Raw genomic sequence first — 24871 nt, 5'->3', positions numbered from 1 at the left:
AAGAATTGAATTGGTTTGTGGGAAGTCAATGGACTTCACTGATGTGCACTATGCTTGCTTCTATTATGATGAAAGTTTTAAACTGTGGCATCTCCATACAATGTATTAGGTAGCCATTAAAAGTGACTATTTACTGATAAGAAAAGTTGTCCATGATATATGAGAAAAATGCCATATAATCTCATTTTTGTTTGCTATATATAAATATATGTCACTTTTTTGAAGTACTGGATCTAAGAGAGGAGGCGATTCTGCACCTGGCCCTTTGTGCCTTACCTGTGCAGGCTTGAGCACTAAGGTGTTGCCTGCTGCCAAACACGCTGCGCTCTTCCAGGCCAGCATCATCAGCGGGTAGTTCCAGGGAATAATAATGGCACAGACGCTGCAAGGGAAGAAATTCGGCATGCTTAGTTGTTTCAAATAACACAACTCATGATTCACTCAGAGGCACTCCCTTTATCTTACCCGAGTGGTTCTTTCTTGGTGAAGGTCAGATTGCGATTTGGACGGGCTTGGTTAATTGGAATAGTAGAACCCTAAGGAATAAGAAAAGTTGATACTTATTTTACTGATTTAAATAAGTAAATTTCATCTCAAAGTATCCATTTTCCGTCTTTCTCTCTTACTTTTTCTTAGCTGATATGAAAAGTGTTTGTTGATAAGAACTATATCCATGCCAAAGAAGGAACAGCTATTTGTTTCTCAAGAGAACCATGAAACACAGTAGAATAAATGTAATTCTAATTTAGTCCATTCCCAATTGCTTGGCGTGGCAGAGAATGTGAATTGCCTGCCTATTATCCACTCTTCCCTCTGTCCTTAGTAACAGAATCTCTATATTAATAATGGGGACAGCAATATGCCCAGATCAAGTACTATGGTTCCCATTCTCCAGATTAGGGATGGTCAATGGAAGATGCAAGCACAAGGCATTGGAAGGCGAATGCTATTTAAACTAGGCTAACTGAACTATTTTATTCTTCCCTCCATATCTATTTCCTCCTTCTTCCTGTTTAGACTGTTGCTGAAATGGCTGGTACTGCATTGGTCTTCTTGAGACCATGAGTCAACCTTGAGGTTGGAGGTCACATGTACTAAAGTTGGCCTAACAAAGGCAGAAAAGAGTTTGCATCTCACAGACTAGTCCTGACTGCCTGTCTTTGGACTCCTTGAAAGTGAGAGAAAAATAATAGGATAAAAAATAGGATTAAATTCACTATTATATGCGGCCAAGTTAATCCTAACAGATTCACAATAGTATCCTTTAATGAAAGCTATTAATTTGCTTTGCCACAGAAAATATTATTGCTACTACTAATAGATTGTACAATTTCTTAAAATACTTGTAGCCAGTTATGTTTTGGAATTAAGAATGTTTTGGACTTCAGAAATGTTATATAGTGTATATACCTTATATTATCTACTACCCCAGCAAGATTTGGGTAAGATTTCCCAAGATTATGGGAAATTCCCAAGATTTGGGAAATCTTACCCAAATCTTGCTGGGGTAGTAGATAACATAAGGTATTTGCGTTTGATTTCCCATAACCAAACACACTAGTATTTATTCATTGAAACATTGGCATATTCACTCTAGGTGATATGAATAAATATTATTAATAGATTATGTTCATTCAGGTCAGGGTTTGACATCAAATGAGTTTGAACCAATCAAACAATTTTTGGGTTTCAGAGCTATCTGGATTTCATAACTGGGGATAAGAGATGGATCTGAACTACCATCAGTAAATATCAATATATGCATGACTTTGTGGCTGAACCACAATAAAAACTTCATTTTTGTGCAAACCTGCTATGTTGCAGACTCGACTAATCCTGTAGCATACAAATACTTGTTTCCAATCCTCAGAACGTAACTTGCAAAGTATGTGTTATTGTGACCATTTCATAGAGGAGGAAAGTAAGGTTTGGAGAGATGAAATAACTTTAACAACATCGGCTGATAACATGCCAAAGCTGAAACTTGGACTCAGGTCTATCTGACTGTACATTAACATTGGTGGCAGCAACGTACCCAGATGAAATAGGATGTTTTCCAGTCTCCTTAGCAGATAGAGATGGCCACGGAGGGATATAAGCAAAAGGTACTGGGAAGTAAGAATGCTTTGTAAATTCCTTTTACCACTCCCCCTTTCTCACTTCCTTCTTTTTGCTGCTGGGAAGCTTGTTCCAATGACTGGTACCGCAGTGATTATTATGAGTCTTTGGGGAATATGTGTACTGCAGTTTGCTACAGATCCTACCTTTCCCTTTTGTACCCCCAGTGCTGGAGCTAGTATCGCTGCCATTATCACGCCATGTTTGCTATTATTATAGTAAAAGGAAAATGAAATATTTATTTATTGTTCCTGTGTCTTTTATCAAAATTTTTCTTTGAAAAAGTTTTTTTTGTTGTTGTTTTTTTGCCAGGCACAGTGGCTCATGCCTGAAATCCCAGCGCTTTGGGAGGCCGAGGTAGGCAAATCACTTGAGGTCAGGAGTTTGAGACCAGCCTGGCCAACGTGGTGAAACCCCGCCTCTACTAAAAATACAAAAATTAGCGGAATGTGCTGGTGGGCACCTGTAAACCCAGCTACTTGGGAAGCTGAGGCAGGAGAATCACTTGAACCTGGGAGGCAGAGGTTGCAGTGAGCTGAGATGGTACCACTGCACTCCAGCCTGAGTGATAGACCAAGACTCCATCTCAAAGGAAAAAAAAAATTTTTTTTTGAAATTTATTTCTCTTAGGACACATGTTCAAAGACAAAATTTTTCTCATACTCAGTCTGCTTACACCGTCTACAGTAGCTCTCTGGCCTTTGTAGGTATTTGAATTTGTAAGCCCTACGTGATACTAAGTTTTCTCTAAAATGTCTAGAAAACTATTCAACACCCTCAGGAGATATTATAGTAAAGTGCAAAGAATATCATTAGACTTTAGATTTAGAAAATCTTGAATTCAAATCTTGTTGTATGGATTACTTGCTATGAATTATAGGAAAGGCATCCACATCCTCAAGCGTCTGTTTCTTCACATGTAATAAGGGGATAAGAGCTATCCATTTACTTTCTGTAGATGTTACAACCATGGCTAGGGTCTGAAAGTGGCCCCCAAAATTTATGTGCTGGGAACTTAAACCCCAATGCAACAGTGTTGGGAGGTAGGGTCCTAATAGGAGGTGTTTAGGTCATGAGGGGTCCACCTTAATGAATGGATCACGCTGCTATAAAAAGGGTTTGCAGGGGCTGGGTGCAGTGGCTCACGCCTGTAATCCTAGCACTTTGGGAGGCCAACGTGGGCGAATCAATTCAAGACCAGCCTGGCCAACATGGTGAAACCCCGTCTCTACTAAAAGTACAAAAATTAGCCAGGCATGGTGGCAAGTGCCTGTAATCCCAGCTACTCAGGAGGCTGAGGCAGAAGAATTGCTTGAACGAGGAGGCGGAGGTTGCGGTGAGCTGAGATGGCACAATTGCATTCCAGCCTGAGAGGCAAGAGTGAGACTCTGTCTCAAAAGTTAAAAAAAAAAAATTAAAATTAAAATTAAAAAACGGGCTTGAAGGATTGGGTTCAGTCTCTTCTACTCTTCTGCCAGGTAAGGACATAATGTTCATCTGTTCCAGAGGATGCAGCAACAAGGCACCATCTTAAAACTAGAGGCCAAACCTGCTGGCACCTTTTTCTTAGACTTCCCAGCCTCCAGAACTGTGGGAGAATAACTTTCTGTTCTTTATAAATTACTTAGTCTCAGGTATTCTGTTATAGCAGCATAAAATGGACCAAGGCAACCCTGTTATGTTGGTGTAAAAAAAACCTTCATAAAAAAAGGATCTGACACAGTGCCTGGTACAAACTAATCAATGTTAGTCCCTTTTTCTTTCAGGACAAATAACATTTGTGCTTACCTGGATTTTGTCACACCAGCCAGCAAAATATCTGAATGTTTGCACAGACATTCCAATGTGAGTCTTCAGAGCCAAGGTATAGACAGCCCCTGAATCAAGGGCTTCAATGGTTGCCAGCTCTTCTTGGTTCTCTTCCAGTAGATCTGCAAGTCTGTGTAGTCAGTGAAAGAAATTAACTCAACAAGTACTGATTGAGCTTCTGTTGCATAGAATACAGTATCCTAAGGATGGAGAATTCAGAGGTAAACACATATGGATCAGATCTCTGCCCTTAGGGAGATCATGGTCCAGTAGGGAAGAAAGCAGTAAACAAAATTTCATAAATCATTTGTTTCAAGAATTACAAAGGAGAAGCAGCAGGTATTGGAAGTGTGTACAACTTGCCTCAAATATGTGTAAGAAGTAGAACAATGACTGAGTCATGGTAAAACAAGGAGGTCGATGATAGAAAACAGTAGGGATGTGGACAGTTCATGAATATGCAGGGAGATACTGGAGTGTAACCCACACCTTTTGAGAACCCATGAACGTTTGAGGATTTCTGGTTGGCACAAAAATATTTCTAACACTAACTGAAGAGACAAGATAGAAACATACAGAATGAATTACACACACTATGACAGATTTCTGTTTGGTGTTCAGTTTTATGGGAAAGTAAGTGCAGGACTGTATAATGACTTTGATACAGTAAAAATTCATCTTTTGTGTTCAACTCATCTATTTGTTTTTCTTCTGTATTTGCAGTGGTTCTCTGAGCTGTTCCTTTGGGGCCACTCTAGAGTCCAGCTTGAAATCCCCCTCCCACAATCTTTCTTCCAGATCTTGCTTGTATTAGTTCATTCTCACGCTGCTAATAAAGACATACCTGAGACTGGGTAATTTGTAAAGGAAATAGGTTTAATTGACTCACAGATCCACAGGGCTAGGAAGGCCTTACAATCATGGTGGAAGGCAAAGGAGGAGCAAAGACATGTCTTACATGGTGGCAGGCAAGAGAGCATGTGCAGCAGAGCTGCCCTTTATAAAACCATATCTTGTGAGACTTACTTTCACAAGAACAGCACAGGAAAGACTTGCCCTCATGATTTAATTACCTCCCGCTGGGTCCCTCCCATGACACAGGGGAATTATCAGAGCTACAATTCAAGATGAGATTTGGGTGGGGACACAGCCAAATCATACCTTTTGATCTAGATCAGATATTTATTTTAGGTAAACAGCAAATGGAATTTATGACTGAATCTAATTACTACTCATATCCTTAGTTACTGATTTATAATATTCTTCCCAGTCCTTATTATTTTTCTTCCTTGTTCCTATGACTTACACATCAAGTTGATCTAAAATTTGTTTTTGAAAACAGTGGAATGCTAGATATTCTCCACTTGCCACTCTCTGTATCCATTCTCCACACTGCTATGTGACCTTGACCCCAGTGAATGACCTTGACAGACTACATCACCTGGCTCCCTTGCTCTCACATTGGGCTTGGCCAATGAGAGGCCACTGGGAGGCACCTGCAGGAGATTGGTGCACTGAAGGAAAACGTTGTCAGGGAATTGGATTCCCTGGCTCCCTCACTGATAGGCTGTGGTTCAGAAGCTGCCATGTCCCTCCACTGGAGAGTGGTTTTCTATAGATGCAGATCTTGCCAGATTCCAGTAACAGCTCCTTCTTCTGTCCCTTCAGGCCTTAAAGGCACAGCAGCTTCCCCCTGCTGCTAGCCCTGCCTAGATGCTTTAGTATCCTTTATTGGATTCCCTTGCCCACATCTTTGTAAACAGTTATTTATTAAACTTCTTTTCCAGCTGGGACCCTGCCTGATGCAAGCATACTAACATAATCAGGAACTCACATATATGGGATTTAATATGAGTCAAGTAACAGAAGACATATTTCATATTAGGTACATACTAGAATGTTTTGCAAGAATTTTTTAAATCTTGGCAATGTAAGTCAGTATCCAAAGGTAGTAGACTTGCTTTTCTTTTTCTTTTTTTTTTTTTTTTTTTGAGACAGAGTGATATTGTCTCTCCCAGGCTGGAGTGCAGCGGTGCAATCTTGGCTCACTGCAACCTCCACCTCCCAGGTTCAAGCAATTCTCCTGCCTCAGCCTCCTGAGTAGCTGGCACTATGGGCACATGCTACCACTCATGCCTGTAATCCCAGCATTTTGGGAGGTTGAGGCAGGCAGATCATCTGAGGTCAGGAGTTTGAGACCAGCCTGGCCAACATAGTGAAACCCTGTCTCTACTAGACTTGTTAAAAAAAAAAAAAAAATACCTGTACATCAGTCTTCCTCTTTCTCTTGCATTCATTCTTCCCCATTCGCCATTTTCAAAAGCATCTTTTGCTGCTGCTACTGCTTTATCAACATCCGCCAAAGAAGCATAGGATACTTTGCATATTATCTATTTCGAGATAAGTAAAAATAGGCCACATCAGAGATATGAAAATATGGTTCTTGGAATTAATATTGTATTAATAGAAAAATATAGGGTATTACTGATAAAATCCAAAAAGAGTGTTATGATGAAAAATGAGTATATCCAGTACTATGGTAAAGAAAAAGAACAATTTTAATATGAAAATTGTGAACCAGAAGTTTAGTACCTCTCATGTCATACTACTTTATGGAAGAACATATTTAGGAAAATGAACAACTCTAGTTCTTCCAGTGCCTTAGGAAAGCTGAATTTCTTGCCATGAGTCTTCAAAGTCTGAAAATTTTTTTCACATGTAGCTCTATGCAGATGAGTGCCTCTGATGTATATACATAAAGCTACCTACCTGTTTAAGTTCATCATAAATGTTCTATAAAATAGGTTACTACAGTTCATAGCAGCTGGTACCAGGATTGAGTCATTGAAAGGAAGCATGAAGTCCATTTGTGTAAAGTGCTTAGAGGCAGAGTGAGGGAATAATCGAGTTTCTTAAGACTGCCTGTTTTACCACGGTGTATAAACTACAAATCCATGACCAGTGATCACTACACACTTAAGAATTACTCACAGATCCATCCGTTGGGTTGATAGTGTCGTAAGTCTTTCCATCGTCTGCATCTGTGAACTGTCCATTTATGAAACACTGGTATGGCATTTTTACTGTCATTTCATTGACTTCCTTTGAAACCTGAGAGAATTATACCAATAGAGTCAATAGCTTTCCGTGTTTAACGATTTGATGTTAAAAAGCAATAAAGAAGCATATTCACTCATGCAGAGGGAGAAGTCAATGGAATTCTAGTTCCGACTGTACAGAAGATATGTATATGTGAGATGTGGCCCTCAAGATGCTTGCCTTGGCCAGGAGGTTAGAAGCTGTGATGACGGAACTGCTCTAGCTCAGGCTTTACAGAGTTCTCTGATTTTCTCTCTTAGGCAGATGAAAGGTAACTCACAAGACCTCTAGATAATGGAAATACCACCATCTAGTGGCGGTATTGGTGGAGCGCAGCTATTGCTTTCCCTGAAATCCTTGAAAATGCCTTTGTCAGTGAGTTTCCTTTTGCACTGGTGCCATTTTAAGTTTGCTTTCCTTAAGTTCCTCCCGGTTTTCGCTGTTTTCACTTTTTGTCTGCTGCACATGTGTAGCCTAAATTGTACTCTCTGCCAGTGGCTGGCAAGAAAATCGAAGTTAGTCAAGGAACTTCGTTGAGGATCAGTTGTTTTCAACAGTGCGATGGGGATAATGATACTGGCTTCATAGTTATTGTGAGGAAAAACTGAGGTACTATGTCAATGCAAAGTATTAAAAGGAAATTTAACTATTTAAAAAAGTATTTCATACAGAGGAATTGTCAAAGCTTTAAAAAGAAACAAACAATAGGAAGAAGGTCTCTTGCCTTTTTCCACAGAGTGCTCATGATCTATGAGCTATTTCCATTGTGTTTATGTAGAATATAATGAAGGAAATTTTATGGGAATTGATGTGTTCAGTCCCTGCAAACAGTCCACTTTTCTAATATTATCATTCTGGGAATATGCTGAATGTCTTACATGTAGCACCTAATTTGATTCTCCTAACAATTCTCTGAGGTAGATATTATCATTATATAATATAATATATTATTATTATATAACATTATTACCCTATAAACCACGTGATATGAATCAAGTAACAGAAGGCATGTTTCATATTATGTGCATACTATAATGTTTTGCAGGTAATAATAATAATTACCCAATCTATAGGGTAATAACAATAATATTATATAATAATAATATCTACCACAGAGAATTGCTGGGAGAATCAAATTTTATACCCTATAAATAGCGTAATAATAATGGAGGAAATAATAATAATGGAGAGTACGGCCGGGCGATGTAGCTCAAGTCTGTAATCCCAGCACTTTGGGAGGCCGAGGCGGGTGGATCACGAGGTCAAGAGATCGAGACTATCCTGGTCAACATGGTGAAACCCCATCTGTACTAAAAATACAAAAAAGTAACTGGGCACGGTGGCACGTGCCTGTAATCCCAGCTACTCAGGAGGCTGAGGCAGGAGAATTGCCTGAACCCAGGAGGCGGAGGTTGTGGTGAGCCGAAATCGCGCCATTGCACTCCAGCCTGGGTAACAAGAGCGAAACTCCGTCTCAAAAAAAATAAAAAATAAAAAAATGATGGAGAGTAATAATAGGAGCAAACTGTGGTAGGGAAGTTAAGTAACTTGCCCAAGGTCACACAGCTAGTAAGTCATGCTACTTGGATTCAAACCTAGGTTGGTCTGACTCCAGAATTCATGTTTTTAACCAGATGATGCTAAACTGCTTTCCAGATTTTCCAAATTCTTGTTAAAAACAAATGGGTGAGAAGAACTTCTGGGACAGTAAAGTAAGGACCTCTGAAAATCCACTCCTTCATAAAAGCAATGAGAACACTGGAAAATATTGTTCAAATCACTTCTCTCAGAACTCTGGAAATTAACCAAAGGCTTGCAGTAATCCATTTCAAGAAGAATAGTTGAATCACAGTAAGAAAAGTGAGCTTTATGGCGTATTAAATGCCCCATTTCCATCTTTCTCAAAAGCTCTGCAATATCCTTGAAAAACCATCATTGCCACTATGGTAGCTGTGAAAACCAGCAGCCTGGTAGCCACTGATGGCAATGAAATGGGTCTGGAGCTCTCCACAAGCCTTATCCCCAAAGAACTGTTACTATTTGGCCTTCCTGGAAGCTCCCTGAAAAGCTCCACTCTCAGAGATATTCTGTTGTTAGAGGCGGGGTCTCACTATGTTGTGCAGGCTAATTGTAGTGGCTATTCACAGGTGTGATCAAGTGCATCACAGTCTCAAACTCCTGAACTCAAGTGATCCTCCTGCCTCATCATCCTGAGTAGCTGGGACTACAGGCACATGCTACCATCCCCGGCTTGGGCTTGTGTTTATTTGTTCTGACTCAGAGCTTGTTATGCACTAACAACACTATCCCTGGGTCATTTGTCAAAAATAATTAGTGGCAATTATTTAATATTGCAGTGCCCACAGCAGTGATATTAACTGAGACTAACAAATGGCTGACCAAATTTAAGCGTAATAACTGGGAATGAGATATCCATAGGAGGCATTGAAAAGCTCTGACATATTCCTGGGAATCCAGAAGGACAATACACATGCAGGGCTTGTGCACATGCCCAAGAAGGACCTCAGAAGGCCCTTATCTCTTAACTCTGGATGACCTTGAGGCTCTGTGCAGGCAGGAAGCGTGAAGGCTAAGGCAGAGTTGTAAACTGCCTGTTGGAGCACACACTGAAGGTGTATCCCAGCACACACACAGACAGCCCCCTTGCAAAGGCTGGATGCTTATTGGTTCAAGGTGTCTAAGAAAATCTATGCCAGATCATTGGATGACCATTAAGGTAACCAAAAAGAGACTTCAGCAGTGGCAAGCAATAAAAAATACAGACTTTACAGAATTATCAAGAAAGTCGTTGAACAACAACAACAAAAAAGCAGTAGCAGCAACAGCAACAAATGTGGTAAAGGGAGATGGGGGGAAGGTCTGCTTTCCAGAGTTACCACAGTCTATTATTTTAAATGGCCACCTTTCAACAAAAGATTACAAGACATGCAAAGAAACAGAAAGTATGGCCTACACACAGGTGGAAAAAGCAGCTAATAGAAACCATCCCTGGAGAAGCCTAGACTTTGGATTTGCTAAAGAAAGATTTTCAATAAGCTTTTGTAAGTGTGTCCAATGAACTAAAGAAAACCATGTCTAAAGAATTAAAGGAGAGTAAGAGAATAATGTCCTGCCAAATAGACAATATCAATGAAGAGATAAAAATTATTTTAAAAAGAACCAAATAAAAATACTGAAGTTGCAATATGCAATAACTGAAATAAAAAATTCATTAGAGGAACCCAACAGCAGATTCAAGCAGGTGAAAAGCCTAAACAACAAGAAGGAATAAGAATAAAGAAAAATGAACAGAGCCTCAGAGACTTGTGGGATATGATCATGTATACCAACATATGCATAAAAGGAGAACCAGAAATAGAAGAGAGGGAGAAGGGAGAGGAGAAACATTTGAAGAAAGAATGGCTGAAAATTTCCTAAATTTGATGAAAAACATTAACTTGCACATTTCAAGAATCCACAATCTAAGAAGCTCAACAAATTCTGATGGAAAACTCAAAGCCTCCACACCTAGACACATCATAACAAATAATCAAAGACAAACAAAGACAAAGAAGAAATCTCAAAAGCAGCAGGGAACTCAGCATACAAAAGAGTCCTTGATAAAGTTAACGGTTGACTTATCATCACAAACCATGGAGGCCAGAAGGCAACATGATGAAACATTTAAAACGATAAAAGAAAAGTACCATCCAAAAACTCTATACCCAACAAAAACATCCTTCAGAAATGAGGGAGAAATTAAAACATTCCCAAGTGAACAAAACCAGAAAATTGACTGCTAGCATACCTGGTCTAAAAAATGCTGAGAAGAATCCTTCAAGTTGAAATGAAAAGATGCTAGATGGTTAACTTGAATACATATGAAGAAATAAAGAGCACTGGTAAAGGTAACTACATAGGTAAATATAAACATTGCTACAAATATATTTTTAACTCTTTCTATCTCATTAAAAATACAGCTTCATAAAGCAATAATTATAAAACTGTGTTAGTCGGCTCATGATGTATAAAGATGTAATTTGTATGATAATAATAGCACAAATTAGGGGAGTTCATAACAACTATGTTACAGCAAAGCTTTCCTATATTATTGATATTAGGTTGGTATTCATCTGAACTAGACTATTTTAAGAAAAAAATGTTAATTATAATCCTCAAGGCAACCACTAAGAAAATAGCTTAAAAATATAGTAAAATAAAAAACGGATTAAAATGACTTACTAGACATATTTAACACAAAAGACAGCAGTGAAGAAGAAATAGAGGAACAAAAAGGTGTCAGATAAGACATATAGAAAGCATAAGTGGTAAAAGAACATAGATAAATTAGACTTCATCAAAATTAAAACCTGTTGTGTGTCAAAGGTCACTCATGAAAGTTTCCAGCAAATTTACAGAATGAGAGAAAATATTTGCAAATCTTATATCTGAGAAGGATCTAGTATCCAAAATATGCAAAGGACTCTTAGGACTCAGCAATAAAAAGACACACCAGTTTAAAAATGAGCAAAGGATTTGAAAGAACAGACATTTCTCCAAAGAAGAAATACAAATGGCCAATGAGTATATGACAAGATGCCCAAAATCATGAGGCTTTAGGGAATACAAATCAAAACCGCAGTGAGATCCCGCTTCACACCCACTAGGACAGCTAAAAGAGAAAAAACAGAGGAGAGCAAGTATTGGCGAGGATATGGAGAAGTTGAAACCCTCATACATTGGTGGGATTATATAATGGTAGAGCCACTTTGGAAAACAGTTTGGCAGTTACTCAAAAAAGTTAAACATAGAGTTACCATATGACTCATGAGTTCCATTCTTAGGTATATACCCAAGAGACTTGAAAACATATGTTCATGCAGAAACTTATATATGAATTTTCATAACATTATTCATAATAGCCAAAAAGTAGAAAGAACCCAAATGTACATCAACTGATGAATGGATAAACAAACTGTGGTATATTTATGCAATAGAATATTATTTGGCCAGAAAAAGGAATGAAATGACGATACAACGTGGATGAACCTTGAACACATTATGCTAAGAGAAAGAAGCCAGAAACAAAAAGCTACGTTATTTGATTCTATTTATATGAAATCTCTAAAATAGGCAAATTCATAGAGACAGAAAAGAGATTAATGTTTTCTAGGAACTATCATGCTATCCAATTTTGGAACATTTTTTGTACGAGGTAGGCCTGAAACAGTAAAGAATGACTGCCAGTGGGTACAGGGCTTCTTTTTGGGATGATGGAAATGTTCCAAAATTGGATGGCCTGATAGTTGCACAACTCTATGAATATACTAACTCAAAATACACATTTTAAAAGGTGAATTGGGCCAGGCGCGGTGGCTCACACTGTAATCCCAGCACATGGGGAGGCCGGGGTGGGTGGATCACCTGAGGTCGGGAGTTTGAGACCAGCCTGACCAACATGAAGAAACTCCATCTCTACTAAAAATACAAAATTAGCCAGGTATGGTGGCACATGTCTGCAATTCCAGCTACTCAGGAGCCTGAGGCAGGAGAATCACTTGAACCCGGGAGGCAGAGGTTGTGGTGAGTCAAGACTGCACCATTGCACTCCAGCCTGGGCAACAAGAGCAAAACTCTGTATCAAAAAAAAAAATAAGGGTGAATTTTATGGCATCTGAATTAGATCTCAGTAAAGCTGTTATTTTTTAAAGGTTATAAATATAAAAACAAATGGTGAATAGGCACAGCATTCTTTTGTAGCATATGGATCTCACTGATTTCATGTTGTAACATCAAGGAAAGGCTTACATAATCTACAACCAGCTCCGCCTCTTGATCTTCTCCTCTCAGTTTCCTCACGACCTTTTGGATAAAGTCTTCAAACTTGGTGGCCATATAGACGTCTTCATTCTGCAACTGAAGCCCACCACATTTCTGTCTGATCTCTTCCACCAGCCTTAAAGTAAGCACCAGCTTCGCATTACTTAGATTTTAAGAGGGGTTAGCAAAACCGTGTTATTTATGTTTGTCAAGTTGTTTTGAGGTAAGACATCACATGCCTATTTATATCCTATGAGATCTTCTGTGGTACTCATCAGAGAGGTTGATAAGACTAGGGGCAAGAAATTAAAAATATATCTTAAAGGACAGTGGCAGTTTTTTAAAACTTCATCCATGACGAAAAATAAAAGAAATCAAGGCAAAAATATTTTAATTACTTACAAGCAAGATAGCAAGGAACATATAAAGTCAACTCCTTTCCTTTCATATATAATCAAGGAATAAGAAACAGACACTTCTTAACTGTAAAGATTATGAGAGATGAATGTCATATTGTAGAATATTTTCTCTAAATTACAAGTATAAGATAGACATTTGTTTGCATTATATAGGTAACATAGGTACTAGCTGGAACCATGCAGTAGGTCAGTATGATTTTTGAAGTCTTTCCAGTCCTTTGATTTGGACTGTTAGTTTGTCAAATTACAGCTGTTATCTGACATTTCTTGAATAGCAATAGTGTACGAGGTACAGTGTGGAAAGTCCACCATGGTTGTTGTTCAATCATTTATTCTCTAAAAGAGATGATATCTTTATAATCAAGGTAATAATATCAGATGATTATGTTAAGCTGGACATTCAAACAGAAAGTGAGTAATTCCTGCAGAAGTATCTTGCTAGCAAAAAGAAAAAAAGTGCCAATAATACAGTACTGAGGCCAGGTGCGATGGCTCATGCCTGTAATCCCAGCCACTAGAAAGGCTAAGATGAATGGATGGCTGGCCCAGGAGTGCAAGGCTGCTAGTGCAAGTGAGCTGTTATCATGCCACTGCACTCCAGCCTAGATGACAGAGTGATATGCTATCTGTAATAACAATCACCATAATGTAGTGTTACAATCTTTAGTTAAGCTAATTAGAAGTTTCTGAGAACTCATGAATCACAGCTCTGAGAAATCTATAATTTGAGGAACCAAAACTCTTGACTTTGGAAAACACTCTTGAAATGATTGTTTTGATTTCTGGAATAAAACCTCCATGAATCAAGGGACCTTGTCTAGTTTACACTCTATAACCTCAGTGCTAAAACTGTTCTTCACATGTAGTAAATGTTCAATCAATGTTGTTAAATAAATGAGTAAAGAGAGAGAATATTCATCAGGAACATTGCTTTGTCAATGTGAAGGATTTTGTCAAGAGGAGGAACATTTTTATTTAATTTAATTAGTGAATGGCCACAATGTAGCTTGGGATCAAATCCTCTTAGCTTCTATTCACTGTACCCACCATCAAGGGATTGCACAGCCCATGGTGAGCTCCCAGCTGTCTCATTATCCCAGTAGCTCAAAGAAAAACACTTCTGCAAGATGCTGCACCAGTAGGATCCTGGTCCACTTTTCTTGCCAGAGAGAAGGCTCTCTGGGACTCAAGCCCTTTCAACTTGCTCTAAACCTCTGTGGAGAAATTCTGACTATAGGGTGATTACACTTGTCCTTGCAAATAGCCTGTTAACCCTCATTCTAGATCTATCTTACTGGGCAATTTGCAGGGGGACCAGGGGTAGGAGAAAAAAAAGATTTTGGGGAAAGCATAATTAATATCTGGTATCAGATATTATTCTGGTTATATTATTATTATCAGGTATCAGATATTATTCAGATAATATTCTGGACCAGGCTCCATAGGAAATTCCCTGTTAGCATTCTCACCCAGAGCTTCTCAATTCTGATGTCATACTGGAGGAAAATTAGCTAAGAAACTGGGAGGACAAATTTTTTAAAGATGCAAGCAGTTCTAAAGGTTGCTTTTTTAGGTATACAGAAGATATGAAAACAACTTCTGGTTAGCAACAAAGAGAACTAAACAGACAGATATGTCTGCTTGACCATGGAAACCACAATAAAAAAATAAAAACAATAGAGATGTGCCATAAATAGGTATGATAGGGAAGTCAAATCCAGAACAAAGAATGTAAATTTCACTGTCAAAGCCAAAGTCAAAATTCCTAGTGAGGAAATCCCTAGTGAGTCATAAGGTCGTGGTTTTACCTAGCAACATCCATTGAGCTTGCTCCAGATTTAAAGAAGTCTGTTGAGTCTTCAATAACAGGGACATTGCTTAAAATTCCAGCCCAGATGACCTACATGAAAAGGAAACTTTTGTTAAGGAAAGTTCCACGTAGAACAGTGTGGCAGGGACTAGCTAGCTCTTCACCAAACCGATTTCCTCTTCACCTTGTACACACAGAGTGACCACGTTTCTCAGCATCTCTCCAAGTTAGACGCAGCCAATGAACAGGAGTGGAAGAAACCTGCACCACCCCAGTCCTGGCCCGTGAAGACCTCCTCCACACCATTCTACACGCTCCTTTGTCCTTCTGGCTGTCTGGAATGGAGATGTCCCCCAGGGAGACCTTGAAAATAACAGAAACTGGGTCCCTGAATGACTTTACCCCTAACCCTCATGCCAAGCTGGAACTGCCTTGGATGACTTATGTGAAAATTCAACTTGTATGTACTGTGTTTGAGCATATGCATTTCCTCTTGCAGCTAATACAAAAAAAGACCGATGGTACCAGTTACAAACATGCTTCAGTTTTCTAAGATAACAGTAACATTAAGGTTATGATGTGTTCACCTTGATGGTCTCCGCCACCTTCACCTCTTCAGCTGTGAGTTCTACCACTGACGTCTCACCCGCTGAAAAGTACTGAGAGGCAGGAATCATTTTTCCATCTTCAAACTGCAGATTTCTCACCATTAGCTACAAAATAGCAACGAAACAAGCATAAAAATTGGGACAATGCAAAAGTGAGGCTGGTGGGAGGAGTCCTATAGTTATATGCAAATAAGGGCAAGATTATTTGGAAAAATACAAAATTATGGATTAAAAGCATTCACCATTATGTGTAAAAGGGCTGAAATGGCATTTGAATGATGGCAGCAGAAAGGAGAAAGTTAGGTCTAGGGATAGGTACATCTCAAAATAGAAAGTAAGTCCTAGAAAATTTGACACTCAGAGGTATGTATTTGAATATCTGGAGTCTATTGTGAAATAACAGACACTGCTATACTGCCGCGGCTGCTGCCTCTGAGCACTTGCTCTGCACCATGCTGGAAAATGCATGTGTGAGTGCTCACTTTGGCAGCACAGATGCCAAAAAAAAAAAAAAGATGCATGCATGTGCTGAAAGATCTCACCTAATCTCATAAATGCTGATGGAGGCAGATGCCGTTATTATTCCCTGATACAGAAAGGGAGGCTAAATGAAGTTCAGTAATTTGCTCAGTCACACAGATAGTAAGTAACAGAGCTGGGAGTAGAACCCGGCACTGGCAGGACTCTAAGCCTACAGTCTTAACTGACTTATCCTGCAGCAACCGGAAAATATCCGTAAGCTACAAATTACCTTTGCATGCTTCATTGGGAAGCTTTCCAAGGGCACACTGAGGCCCAGGGCCAACCGTCCTGAGCACAGGCAGTGTAGGTGGCACCTGCCTGGTGGATCAGTGGCAAGGGGCATCTGAGGAGGGCCACGTCCATTTCACTTGATCCCTTCAGAATCAGGCAGTGGAAAGGCAGACAGATGAGAGATTCTCCTCTCTGTTGTGTAGGTGGCAAAACAGACTCAAAGGGGAGAATCATCCTGCCCAAGACCAGAGAGTGGGAAGCAGGGACTCACACTCTTCTCTCTGCACTGAATTCTGGCCTCTTTCTCCTTTACACAAGGCAGCCTATAAAAGTCTGTGGGGCCCATCCTGAGACACCTCATCTCCATCAGAATATTTAGAGCCAGCTCCTCCCCAGCCAGCAATGGAGGTACAGATGTCCCAACTTCCCCATATCCCAGTGCAAAGCCAGATTACTTTGTGAAAGCTATTCCCTTAATAACTTGGGTTATAGAAGAAAATCAAAAGGTTATTTCATAGGCAGCCATATTGAACACTCACTGCTTTTCCATCGTTACCAAAAATAACAAGTCCATTTTTGGTAATGAGACCAGGCTTCTTGGCACCTTTAATTTCCAGTGGTTCTCCAGGAGGCACAGAGCTAGTCAGTAATGTCGAGCCATAGAAAGTGACCATCTAGTAAAGAGATCAAACCCAGATTGTAAAATCAGGAGAAAAGCTGTTCACAGTGGTATATACAAGCATCATTCCCTGCAAAAACACTGATGTTCAGATTATCATCTGTAATAAAATTGAGACACCACAGTAGGAGAAGCTGTCTCAAAACATCCATAGAAATGACACAATGCAAGAGACCGTCTGTGAGTATGTCATTGGAGAGTTTCCAAAATGTCCCACATCCAGGTGACATGAGTATGCATTTATCACATATTCACATTGATACCAAGGTGAATAAGATAAGAAAGCTCTCGGGAGAGAGATCCAAGATGGCTGATCACTAGCAGCTCGGGATTGTAGCTCCCAGTGAAAACGCAAAGAACGAGAGGACGCCACACCTTCACATGAATTCTTGTTGCTCACGCACCAGGAGATTCCCAGTGGAGGAGCCCCACGGGTCGCCAGCGCGACTCTTGTGACCGGCAAGGCGGTTTTGCCGGCGCCTCTGAGTGTCGGTTCTTGGTGCAGAGTCAGAAAAGCACCATCAATCTTAACGCCGCTGATTTAGTCGGTGCAGTGGGTTGCTCAGATTTCGGCGCTGAGAATCATTATAAGTTGGACGTCCACTCAGAAACCCAATTATAAAGACGGTAATTATAAAGACCACAGATGGATAAATCTACAACGAAGGGAAGAAAACAGTCAAAAAAGACTGAGAATACCCAAGATCAAAACGCCTCTTCCTCAGCAGGGGATCCCAGTTCCTCATCAGCAACGAAACAAGGCTTGATGGAGAACGAGTGTGTTCCAATTACAGAAGCAGGCTTCAAAACGTGGATAATAAGAAACTTCTGTGAATTAAAAGAACTTGTTCTAACACAATCTAAAGAAACTAAGAACTTTGAAAAAAGGTTTGACGAAATGTCAACAAGAATACAAAATTTAGAGAGGAAAATAAGTGAATTGATGGAGCTGAAAAACACAATACGAGAACTACGTGAAGTATGCACAAGTTTTAACAGCCGAATTGATCAAGCAGAAGAAAGGATATCAGAGGTCGAAGACCAACTCAATGAAATAAAACTAGAAGACAAGATTAGAGAAAAAAGGATAAAAAGGAACGAGCAAAGTCTCCAAGAAATATGGGACTATGTGAAAAGACCTAATCTACGCTTGATAGGTGTACCTGAATGTGACGAAGAGAATGAATCCAAGCTGGAAAATATGCTTCAGGATATTATTCAGGAAAATTTTCCCAAGTTAGTAAGGCAGGATAATATTCAACTCCAGGTAATACAGAGAACACCACAAAGATATTCCTCAAGAAGAGCAATTCCAAGGCACATAATCGTCAGATTCACCAGGATTGAAATGAAGGAGAAAATACTAAGGGCAGCCAGAGAGAAAGGTCAGGTTACCCACAAAGGGAAGCCTATCAGACTTACAGCAGATCTCTCAGCAGAAACCCTACAAGCCAGAAGAGAGTGGGGACCAATATTCAACATCCTTAAAGAAAAGAACTTTCAACCAAGAATTTCACATCCAGCCAAACTAAGCTTCATAAGTGAAGGAAAAATAAAGTTTTTTGTGAACAAGCAAGCACTCAGAGAATTCATCACCACCAGGCCTGCTTTACAAGAGCTTCTGAAAGAACCACTACACATAGAAAGGAACAACCAGTATCAGCCTTTCTAAAAAATACCAAAAAGTAAAGAACATCAATATAATGAAGAATTTATATCAACTAATGGGCAAAATAGCCAGCTAATATTAAATGGCAGTATTAAACTCACATATATCATTATTAATTCTAAATTTAAATTGACTAAATTCCCCAATTCAAAGACAGACAGGCAATTTGGACAAAAAACTAAAACTGTATGCTGCATCCAGACCCATCTCACATTCAAGGATACACAAAGACTCAAAACAAGGGATGGAGAGAGACTTACCAACCAACCAGAGAGCAAAAATAAATAAATAAAAAGCAGAAGTTACAATTTTTGCCTCTGCTAAAATAGTATTTAAAGCAACAAAGATCAAAAGAAGCAAAGAAGGACATTATATAATGATAAAAGAATCAATGCAACAACAAGAAGAGTTAAAGGTCCTAAATATATATGCACCCAATACAGGAATACCCAGACATACAAGACTTATAAAGAGACTTAGACTCCCACACAATAATAGTGGGAGACTTCAACATTAATATTAGACAGATCAATGAGACAGAAAATTAACAACGATGTCCAGGACTTGAACTCAGATCTGGAACAAGTGGACGTAATTAACATTTATAGAGCTCTCCACTTTACACAAAATGTACACTCTTATCAGTACCACATCATATCAACTTAGAAGTTTAAACGAAATGTTAGTTGGCTCCTTGTTTGTTACTCTCTTCCCTCATTTTCTTTCATGTCTCCATTATTAAGGACAATTATAGGCATACCCATATTTAGAGAGCATTCTAGCCCGGGCAACAAAGCAATACCCCCATTCTCTCTCCCTCTTCCTCTTTCTCTTTCTTCCTCTTCTTTATTCTTGTTCTTATTATTCTTTTTCTCTTTCTAAAAAAAAAAAAAAAGATAAAAAAGCTCTCAACCTTTATAGCCTGAAGGTAGGGTTTGGGTGATTGGGGAGATGCTGGGGTGGGCATCAGTGAGGGGCAATGTAGAGTGATAACCAGACTATTACAGTGCAGGGTGATAAGTGATGACAAGCACAGGGTGCTTTGTGAGTCCATTCATGGAAACAGGACTGGATCCAGACCGTAACCAAGAGACGCTGATACTGACTGATTTAGGACTGCAGTCCTAGGATGACAGCTATCATTTCTGGACCACTATTATGATTATGCCATAATGGTTTGTTGAATAGCTACTCTAGGCCAGGGACTAAGTACTTAAATGAGTTAACATGTATTAAACTCTTTTTTAATTTGAGACAGAGTCTTGCTCTGTTGCCCAGGCTGGAGTGCAGTGGCACGATCTCACTGCAACCTCTGCCTCTCAGGTTCAAGTGATTCTCTTGCCTCAGCCTCCCAAGTAGCTGGGATTACAGGTACATGCCACTGCACCTGCCTAATTTATTTTTTATTTTGTTATTTTTAGTAAAGACAGGGTTTCACCATGTTGGCCAGGCTGGTCTTGAACTCCTGACCTTGGTTGATCCTCTCACCTCAGCCTCCCAAAGTGCTGGGATTACAGGTGTGGGCTACCGCACCCGGCCCACACATTTAATCTTCACAATTACCCTTAACCTAAGGGAGGTAGTATTATTAGTCCCATTTTACGATGAGGAAACCAAGGCAACCAATGGTTAAGTAACCTGCCCAAAGTTACACAGTAAATAGTGGGACAGCCAGAATCTTAATAGAAGCATTCTGGCTTCAGATCCTGCACTCTTTGTTGTTGTTGTTGTTGTTGTTGTTGTTGTTGTTGTTGTTGTTGTTTTGAGACAGAGTTTTGCTCTGCTGCCCTGGCTAGAGTGCAGTGGCACGATCTCGGCTCACTGCAACTTCCACCTCCTGGCTTCAAGTGAAACTCCTGCCTCAGCCTCCCGAGGAGCTGGGATTACATGCACCCACCACCACGCCTGGCTAATTTATAATTTTAGTAGAGACGGGGTTTCACCATGTTGGCCAGGCTGGTCTCAAACTCCTGACATTGTGATCCACCCCCCTCAGCCTCCCAAAGTGCTGAGATTACAGGCATGAGTCACTGTGCCTGGCCCAGATCTTGCACTCTTAACCATTAAACTCAACTCTCTCCCTTGCTCACTCATTGATCCCATGAATTTTTATTGGCACTTAGTATGTGCCCAGAATCCTGCTTAACTGCTGAGATTATCAAGACAATCACATGAACCCCTTGCTCCTAAGGAGTCTAATGTTGTGGGAGATAGATAAAGAGACCCTCACAATATATGATATGCCATACCAGAGGTAGATAGGGTGTTGCTGGAACTCAGAGATGGGACATCCGAGCCTGCCAGGCGGGACATGTGAGATCAGGAAACCTCCTGGAAGAGGTGAAACCTGACAGCCTGGGCTGAGTCAATTACCCATGGATAGAAGACCTGTCAGGCCCCGCTCACCTCTCTGGCCTCAGCTCTTCCCATGCTGTCCTCACAGTCCAGACCCTGGCTTCACTGAACTCCTTTTGCAAGTCCTTGAGTAGGTGCTGGAGTCTCTCATCTCTGGGGCTTCACCTATTTGTCTTCCTCTCAACCTGGTTAACTCTTCTTGAAGTTCGAGCAAAGCAGTGACCTCTTCCTTTTCTTTTTCTTTCTTTCTTTTCTTTTTTTTTTTCTTTCTTTTTTTTTTTTTTTTTTTTTTTTTTTTGAGATGAAGTCTCACTCTGTTGCCCAGGCTGGAGTGTAGTGGCACGATCTCAGTTCATTGCAACCTCCACCTCCCAGGTTCAAGCTATTCCCCGGCCTCAGCCTCCATAGTAGCTGGGACTACAGGTGCATACCACCACGCCCAGCTAATTTTTGTAATTTGAGTAGAGACAGGGTTTTGCCATATTGGTCAGTCTGGTCTTGAACTCCTGACCTCAGGTGATCCATCCACCTCGGCCTCCCAAAGTGCTGGGATTTCAGGCATCAGCCACCATGCCTGGCTGCAATGAGCTTTTCTAGGAAGTGTTTCCTAATATGCCCAAGTCTCAGCCTCCATGATAGTGTTTATGTTACTGCACTGAGAGTGTTTATTTATTTCTCGGCACTCCCCATAAAACTGCAGGCTTCTTGAGATCAAGGGCTGGATTTAGTGTCTGCTGCACAATAAATACTCAATACATGCTGAGTAAAGAGGAGAGTGAATCACAGACCCACCTTATGACCAAGGAAGAACCATGGGAAGCCCAGATTTATCTGTAATTTACCCCCTACAAAGGTAATAATCGGGGTTGGAGGTTGAGGGGAGGTGGTCCCTAGAACATACCTGTCCATTTATCTCTGTCCAGGCTCCAGGGACTTTATCATGACCTCGAATCCAATTATGTAAAACTTCAGCAGACCAGTTCCAAGAAATCTAGGAAGGCACAAAATACAAGCTGAGCTTCCGAGACTGAACCTCAATGGCAATAAAACATGCTTCTTGCCATCAGAGGCAGAAATGAGTATGTTATTGGGAAGTAAAGGAATTTTTACCTCTTTGGAGAAGGTATTTTGTCAGGTGGCTGATTTAGCAAAAAAGAGACTTTATTGAAGGACAATGGAAAGCAGAGGGTTGTTTAAAGGGACAGTGTGCTCTGTAGAGATGAAGTAGAGTGAGCTGTTGAGGGGCGTAGGCCAGCAGCTGTTGGAGAGTTTTATGTTGGGTTTTTATTAGTAAGTTCCCACCTCTGTTAAGTTTCTGCCTCTTTTTTTTTTTCTAGTTTGTTTGTGGTCTTAGTTCTCTGCTTTGTCTGCATCTAGATTTTGTCTCAGGCTTATGGAACCCTTCATATCATTAGTTGGTGTGTGTGGGTTGGTGTTGGGTGTGAATATTACCTGATGGTTGTCTTGTTTACTACCATTGCCACAGGAAGGCTGTATAGTGGCCAAATCTATACCTATTGCATCTGTGTATTTTTTTGGAATTTCTTTCTCTGCCCTAAGCTGTACTTATGGCTCCAGGTTTTTGTTTTTTGTTTTTTGAGGGAGGGAATCTCACTGTGTTGGTCAGGCTGGTCTCGAACTCCTGGCCGCAAGTGATTCCATTGTCAGTCTCCCAAAGTGCTGGGATTACAGGCATGAGCCACTGCTCCCAGTGTGCCCAACACGCCAGGTTTTTTTGTTTGTTTGTTTGTTTGTTTGTTTGTTTGTTTGTTTGAGACGGAGTTTCTCTCTTGTTACCCAGGCTGGAGTGCAATGGCACGATCTCGGCTCACCGCAACCTCCACCTCCCGGGTTCAGGCAATTCTCCTGCCTCAGCCTCCTGAGTAGCTGGGATTACAGGCGCGCGCCACCATGCCCAGCTAATTTTTTTGTATTTTTAGTAGAGACGGGGTTTCACCATGTTGACCAGGATGATCTCGATCTCTCGACCTCGTGATCCACCCGCCTCGGCCTCCCAAAGTGCTGGGATTACAGGCTTGAGCCACCGCGCCCGGCAACATGCCAGGTTTTTTTAAGGAATATCCCCTTTGCTCTTTTCATTAGCATGTAGCTAGCAATATTTTGACATTTTACTGAAGTGAAGGATTATTGAGCAGTCAGTCTTAAGAGGGGTTTCTGGGCATTTTTTATTTGCTTGTTTGTTCATTTGCATAGTATCGCCTGTCCTACTTGTGCATATTTGACTAAGTGCCCACCCACTCCAGCACTAGAGATACTGTTAATATGCAAATTTAGGGTGGTCTCTCGGACGTGAGTCTTCCCAGACTTTTTTTTCTTTAGGGGACTCCCCTCTCCTGCTTCTGTCTGGCTGTCTACTGTAACAGGTAGGGCTAGGGCAGGCTGGCTTGCAGATCTACCTTTTGGCAAGATCGTAGTATGTGGGAAACTACTGAAAGGTCGAGGGCCATGAACTCTGAGATGTGTCATTGAGTTGATATAAATACCTCAGCATTTTCCTTTTTCTGGATACCTTCATATGTTGCTCCTTCTTCTGGCTGGGGAATACGAGGAGCTTTTCCATCGGCTATGAGTTGGACAGCTTCTACCTAAGGCCAAAGACGTCACCTGTGTTACAGCCCAGTGATCAACAATGGCATGGTCTATTTGACTAAAATTTCTGCATAACAGCATTACTACCTATAAAGCTGTTCAGAGAGTCAGAGTATGATGAAAACTACCATCTCTTCAGGTCCATCCTGATGAGCAGTGTGGTAGCTACTTTATGTAAAATATCCTTTGTAAACATAACACAAATTCTGCAAGGTGGATATTGTTATTCCTGTTTTACACGTGAGGAAACTGGCTTAGAAAAAGAGCTAAGCAATTGGCTCGAGATCACAGGGCGAGCTTGTAGGTGTCAGAAACAGGTTTGTGTCCAGGTCTATCTATTGCCAGTTGAAGTCTGCCCTCTTAAAAATGACTCCTTTGTTTAAACAAACTGCCACTTCTCTGGGTGATTCACTGGAAATGTTAGGAATACAATTATAAGTCTTTGTGAGTTATTTTACTCATCATGATGTTTCCAAAAAATGATGCTTTATTGTATTTAATAAATTCAACTTGCTTTCTAGTTTAAGAGACGTGGAATTAAAAAAGTTAAAATCTATCCATGAGTTTGATTGTCTTTGGGAAGTATCATGCATTTTCTTCTCTGTCATATTTATGTTTGCCTTGAGTCCACAGCCTCCCATTTTCACTGGGAGGCCTATGTGAGTTCAAGTTCTCAGATTTCTCTCTAAGGACTCACAGCTGCTGACCAACCTACCCAAGAACACATGGAGAGAGCCGCAGGAGAACAGAGCCGAGTTTACAACTCAGTCCACCCACCTCCATCTAGGCTATAACTAGGTCTGGAATTTCAGCTTCAGCAAATTTCACTGAACACACATAACACTATATTGACTGTAATGATAATTTTATGAGTAGCTACCATGGGCCAGGTGCTTTACATAAATAATGTCATTTAATTTTCACAACTGCCCTACAATTCAGGTGGTATTATCCACACTGTATAGATGAAGAAACCAAAGCTAAAGAGGCTAAGTGACTTGTCTGGTGTCATACACCAGAGAAGAGGTAGAATGGAAATTTGAGCTTGGTTCTTTCTGACATCAAAGCCCTATCTTCTTAATCATTAAATGATACAAGCAAAACACTGCTCTCCTCCCTCCT

General features: G+C 40.3%; 1 protein-coding gene across 4 annotated transcripts in view; it reads right to left on the bottom strand.

The window, feature by feature from the left end:
- ALDH1L2 (aldehyde dehydrogenase 1 family member L2) overlaps positions 1-24871 on the bottom strand; it is a 72109-nt gene that overhangs the window by 27773 nt on the left and 19465 nt on the right. For 3 of the 4 annotated variants that reach the window (XM_074402301.1, XM_074402303.1, XM_039472508.2), the window contains exons 5-15: positions 23644-23745; positions 22041-22130; positions 16976-17110; positions 15663-15788; positions 15074-15165; positions 12835-12982; positions 6919-7038; positions 6190-6317; positions 3907-4057; positions 466-536; positions 277-382 (exon numbers count right to left, since the gene is read on the bottom strand). In XM_074402301.1, coding sequence (XP_074258402.1) covers positions 277-382; positions 466-536; positions 3907-4057; positions 6190-6317; positions 6919-7038; positions 12835-12982; positions 15074-15165; positions 15663-15788; positions 16976-17110; positions 22041-22130; positions 23644-23745 — 1269 coding nt within the window. The remainder of the gene's footprint in view (positions 1-276; positions 383-465; positions 537-3906; positions 4058-6189; positions 6318-6918; positions 7039-12834; positions 12983-15073; positions 15166-15662; positions 15789-16975; positions 17111-22040; positions 22131-23643; positions 23746-24871) is intronic. The other variant, XM_074402302.1, reaches the window with a different exon arrangement.

This window comes from Saimiri boliviensis, chromosome 7, assembly GCF_048565385.1.
Source record: "Saimiri boliviensis isolate mSaiBol1 chromosome 7, mSaiBol1.pri, whole genome shotgun sequence".
Lineage (NCBI taxonomy): Eukaryota > Metazoa > Chordata > Mammalia > Primates > Cebidae > Saimiri > Saimiri boliviensis.
Note: the sequence above shows the minus strand (reverse complement) of the source record. Positions and strands in the feature narration are given on the sequence as shown.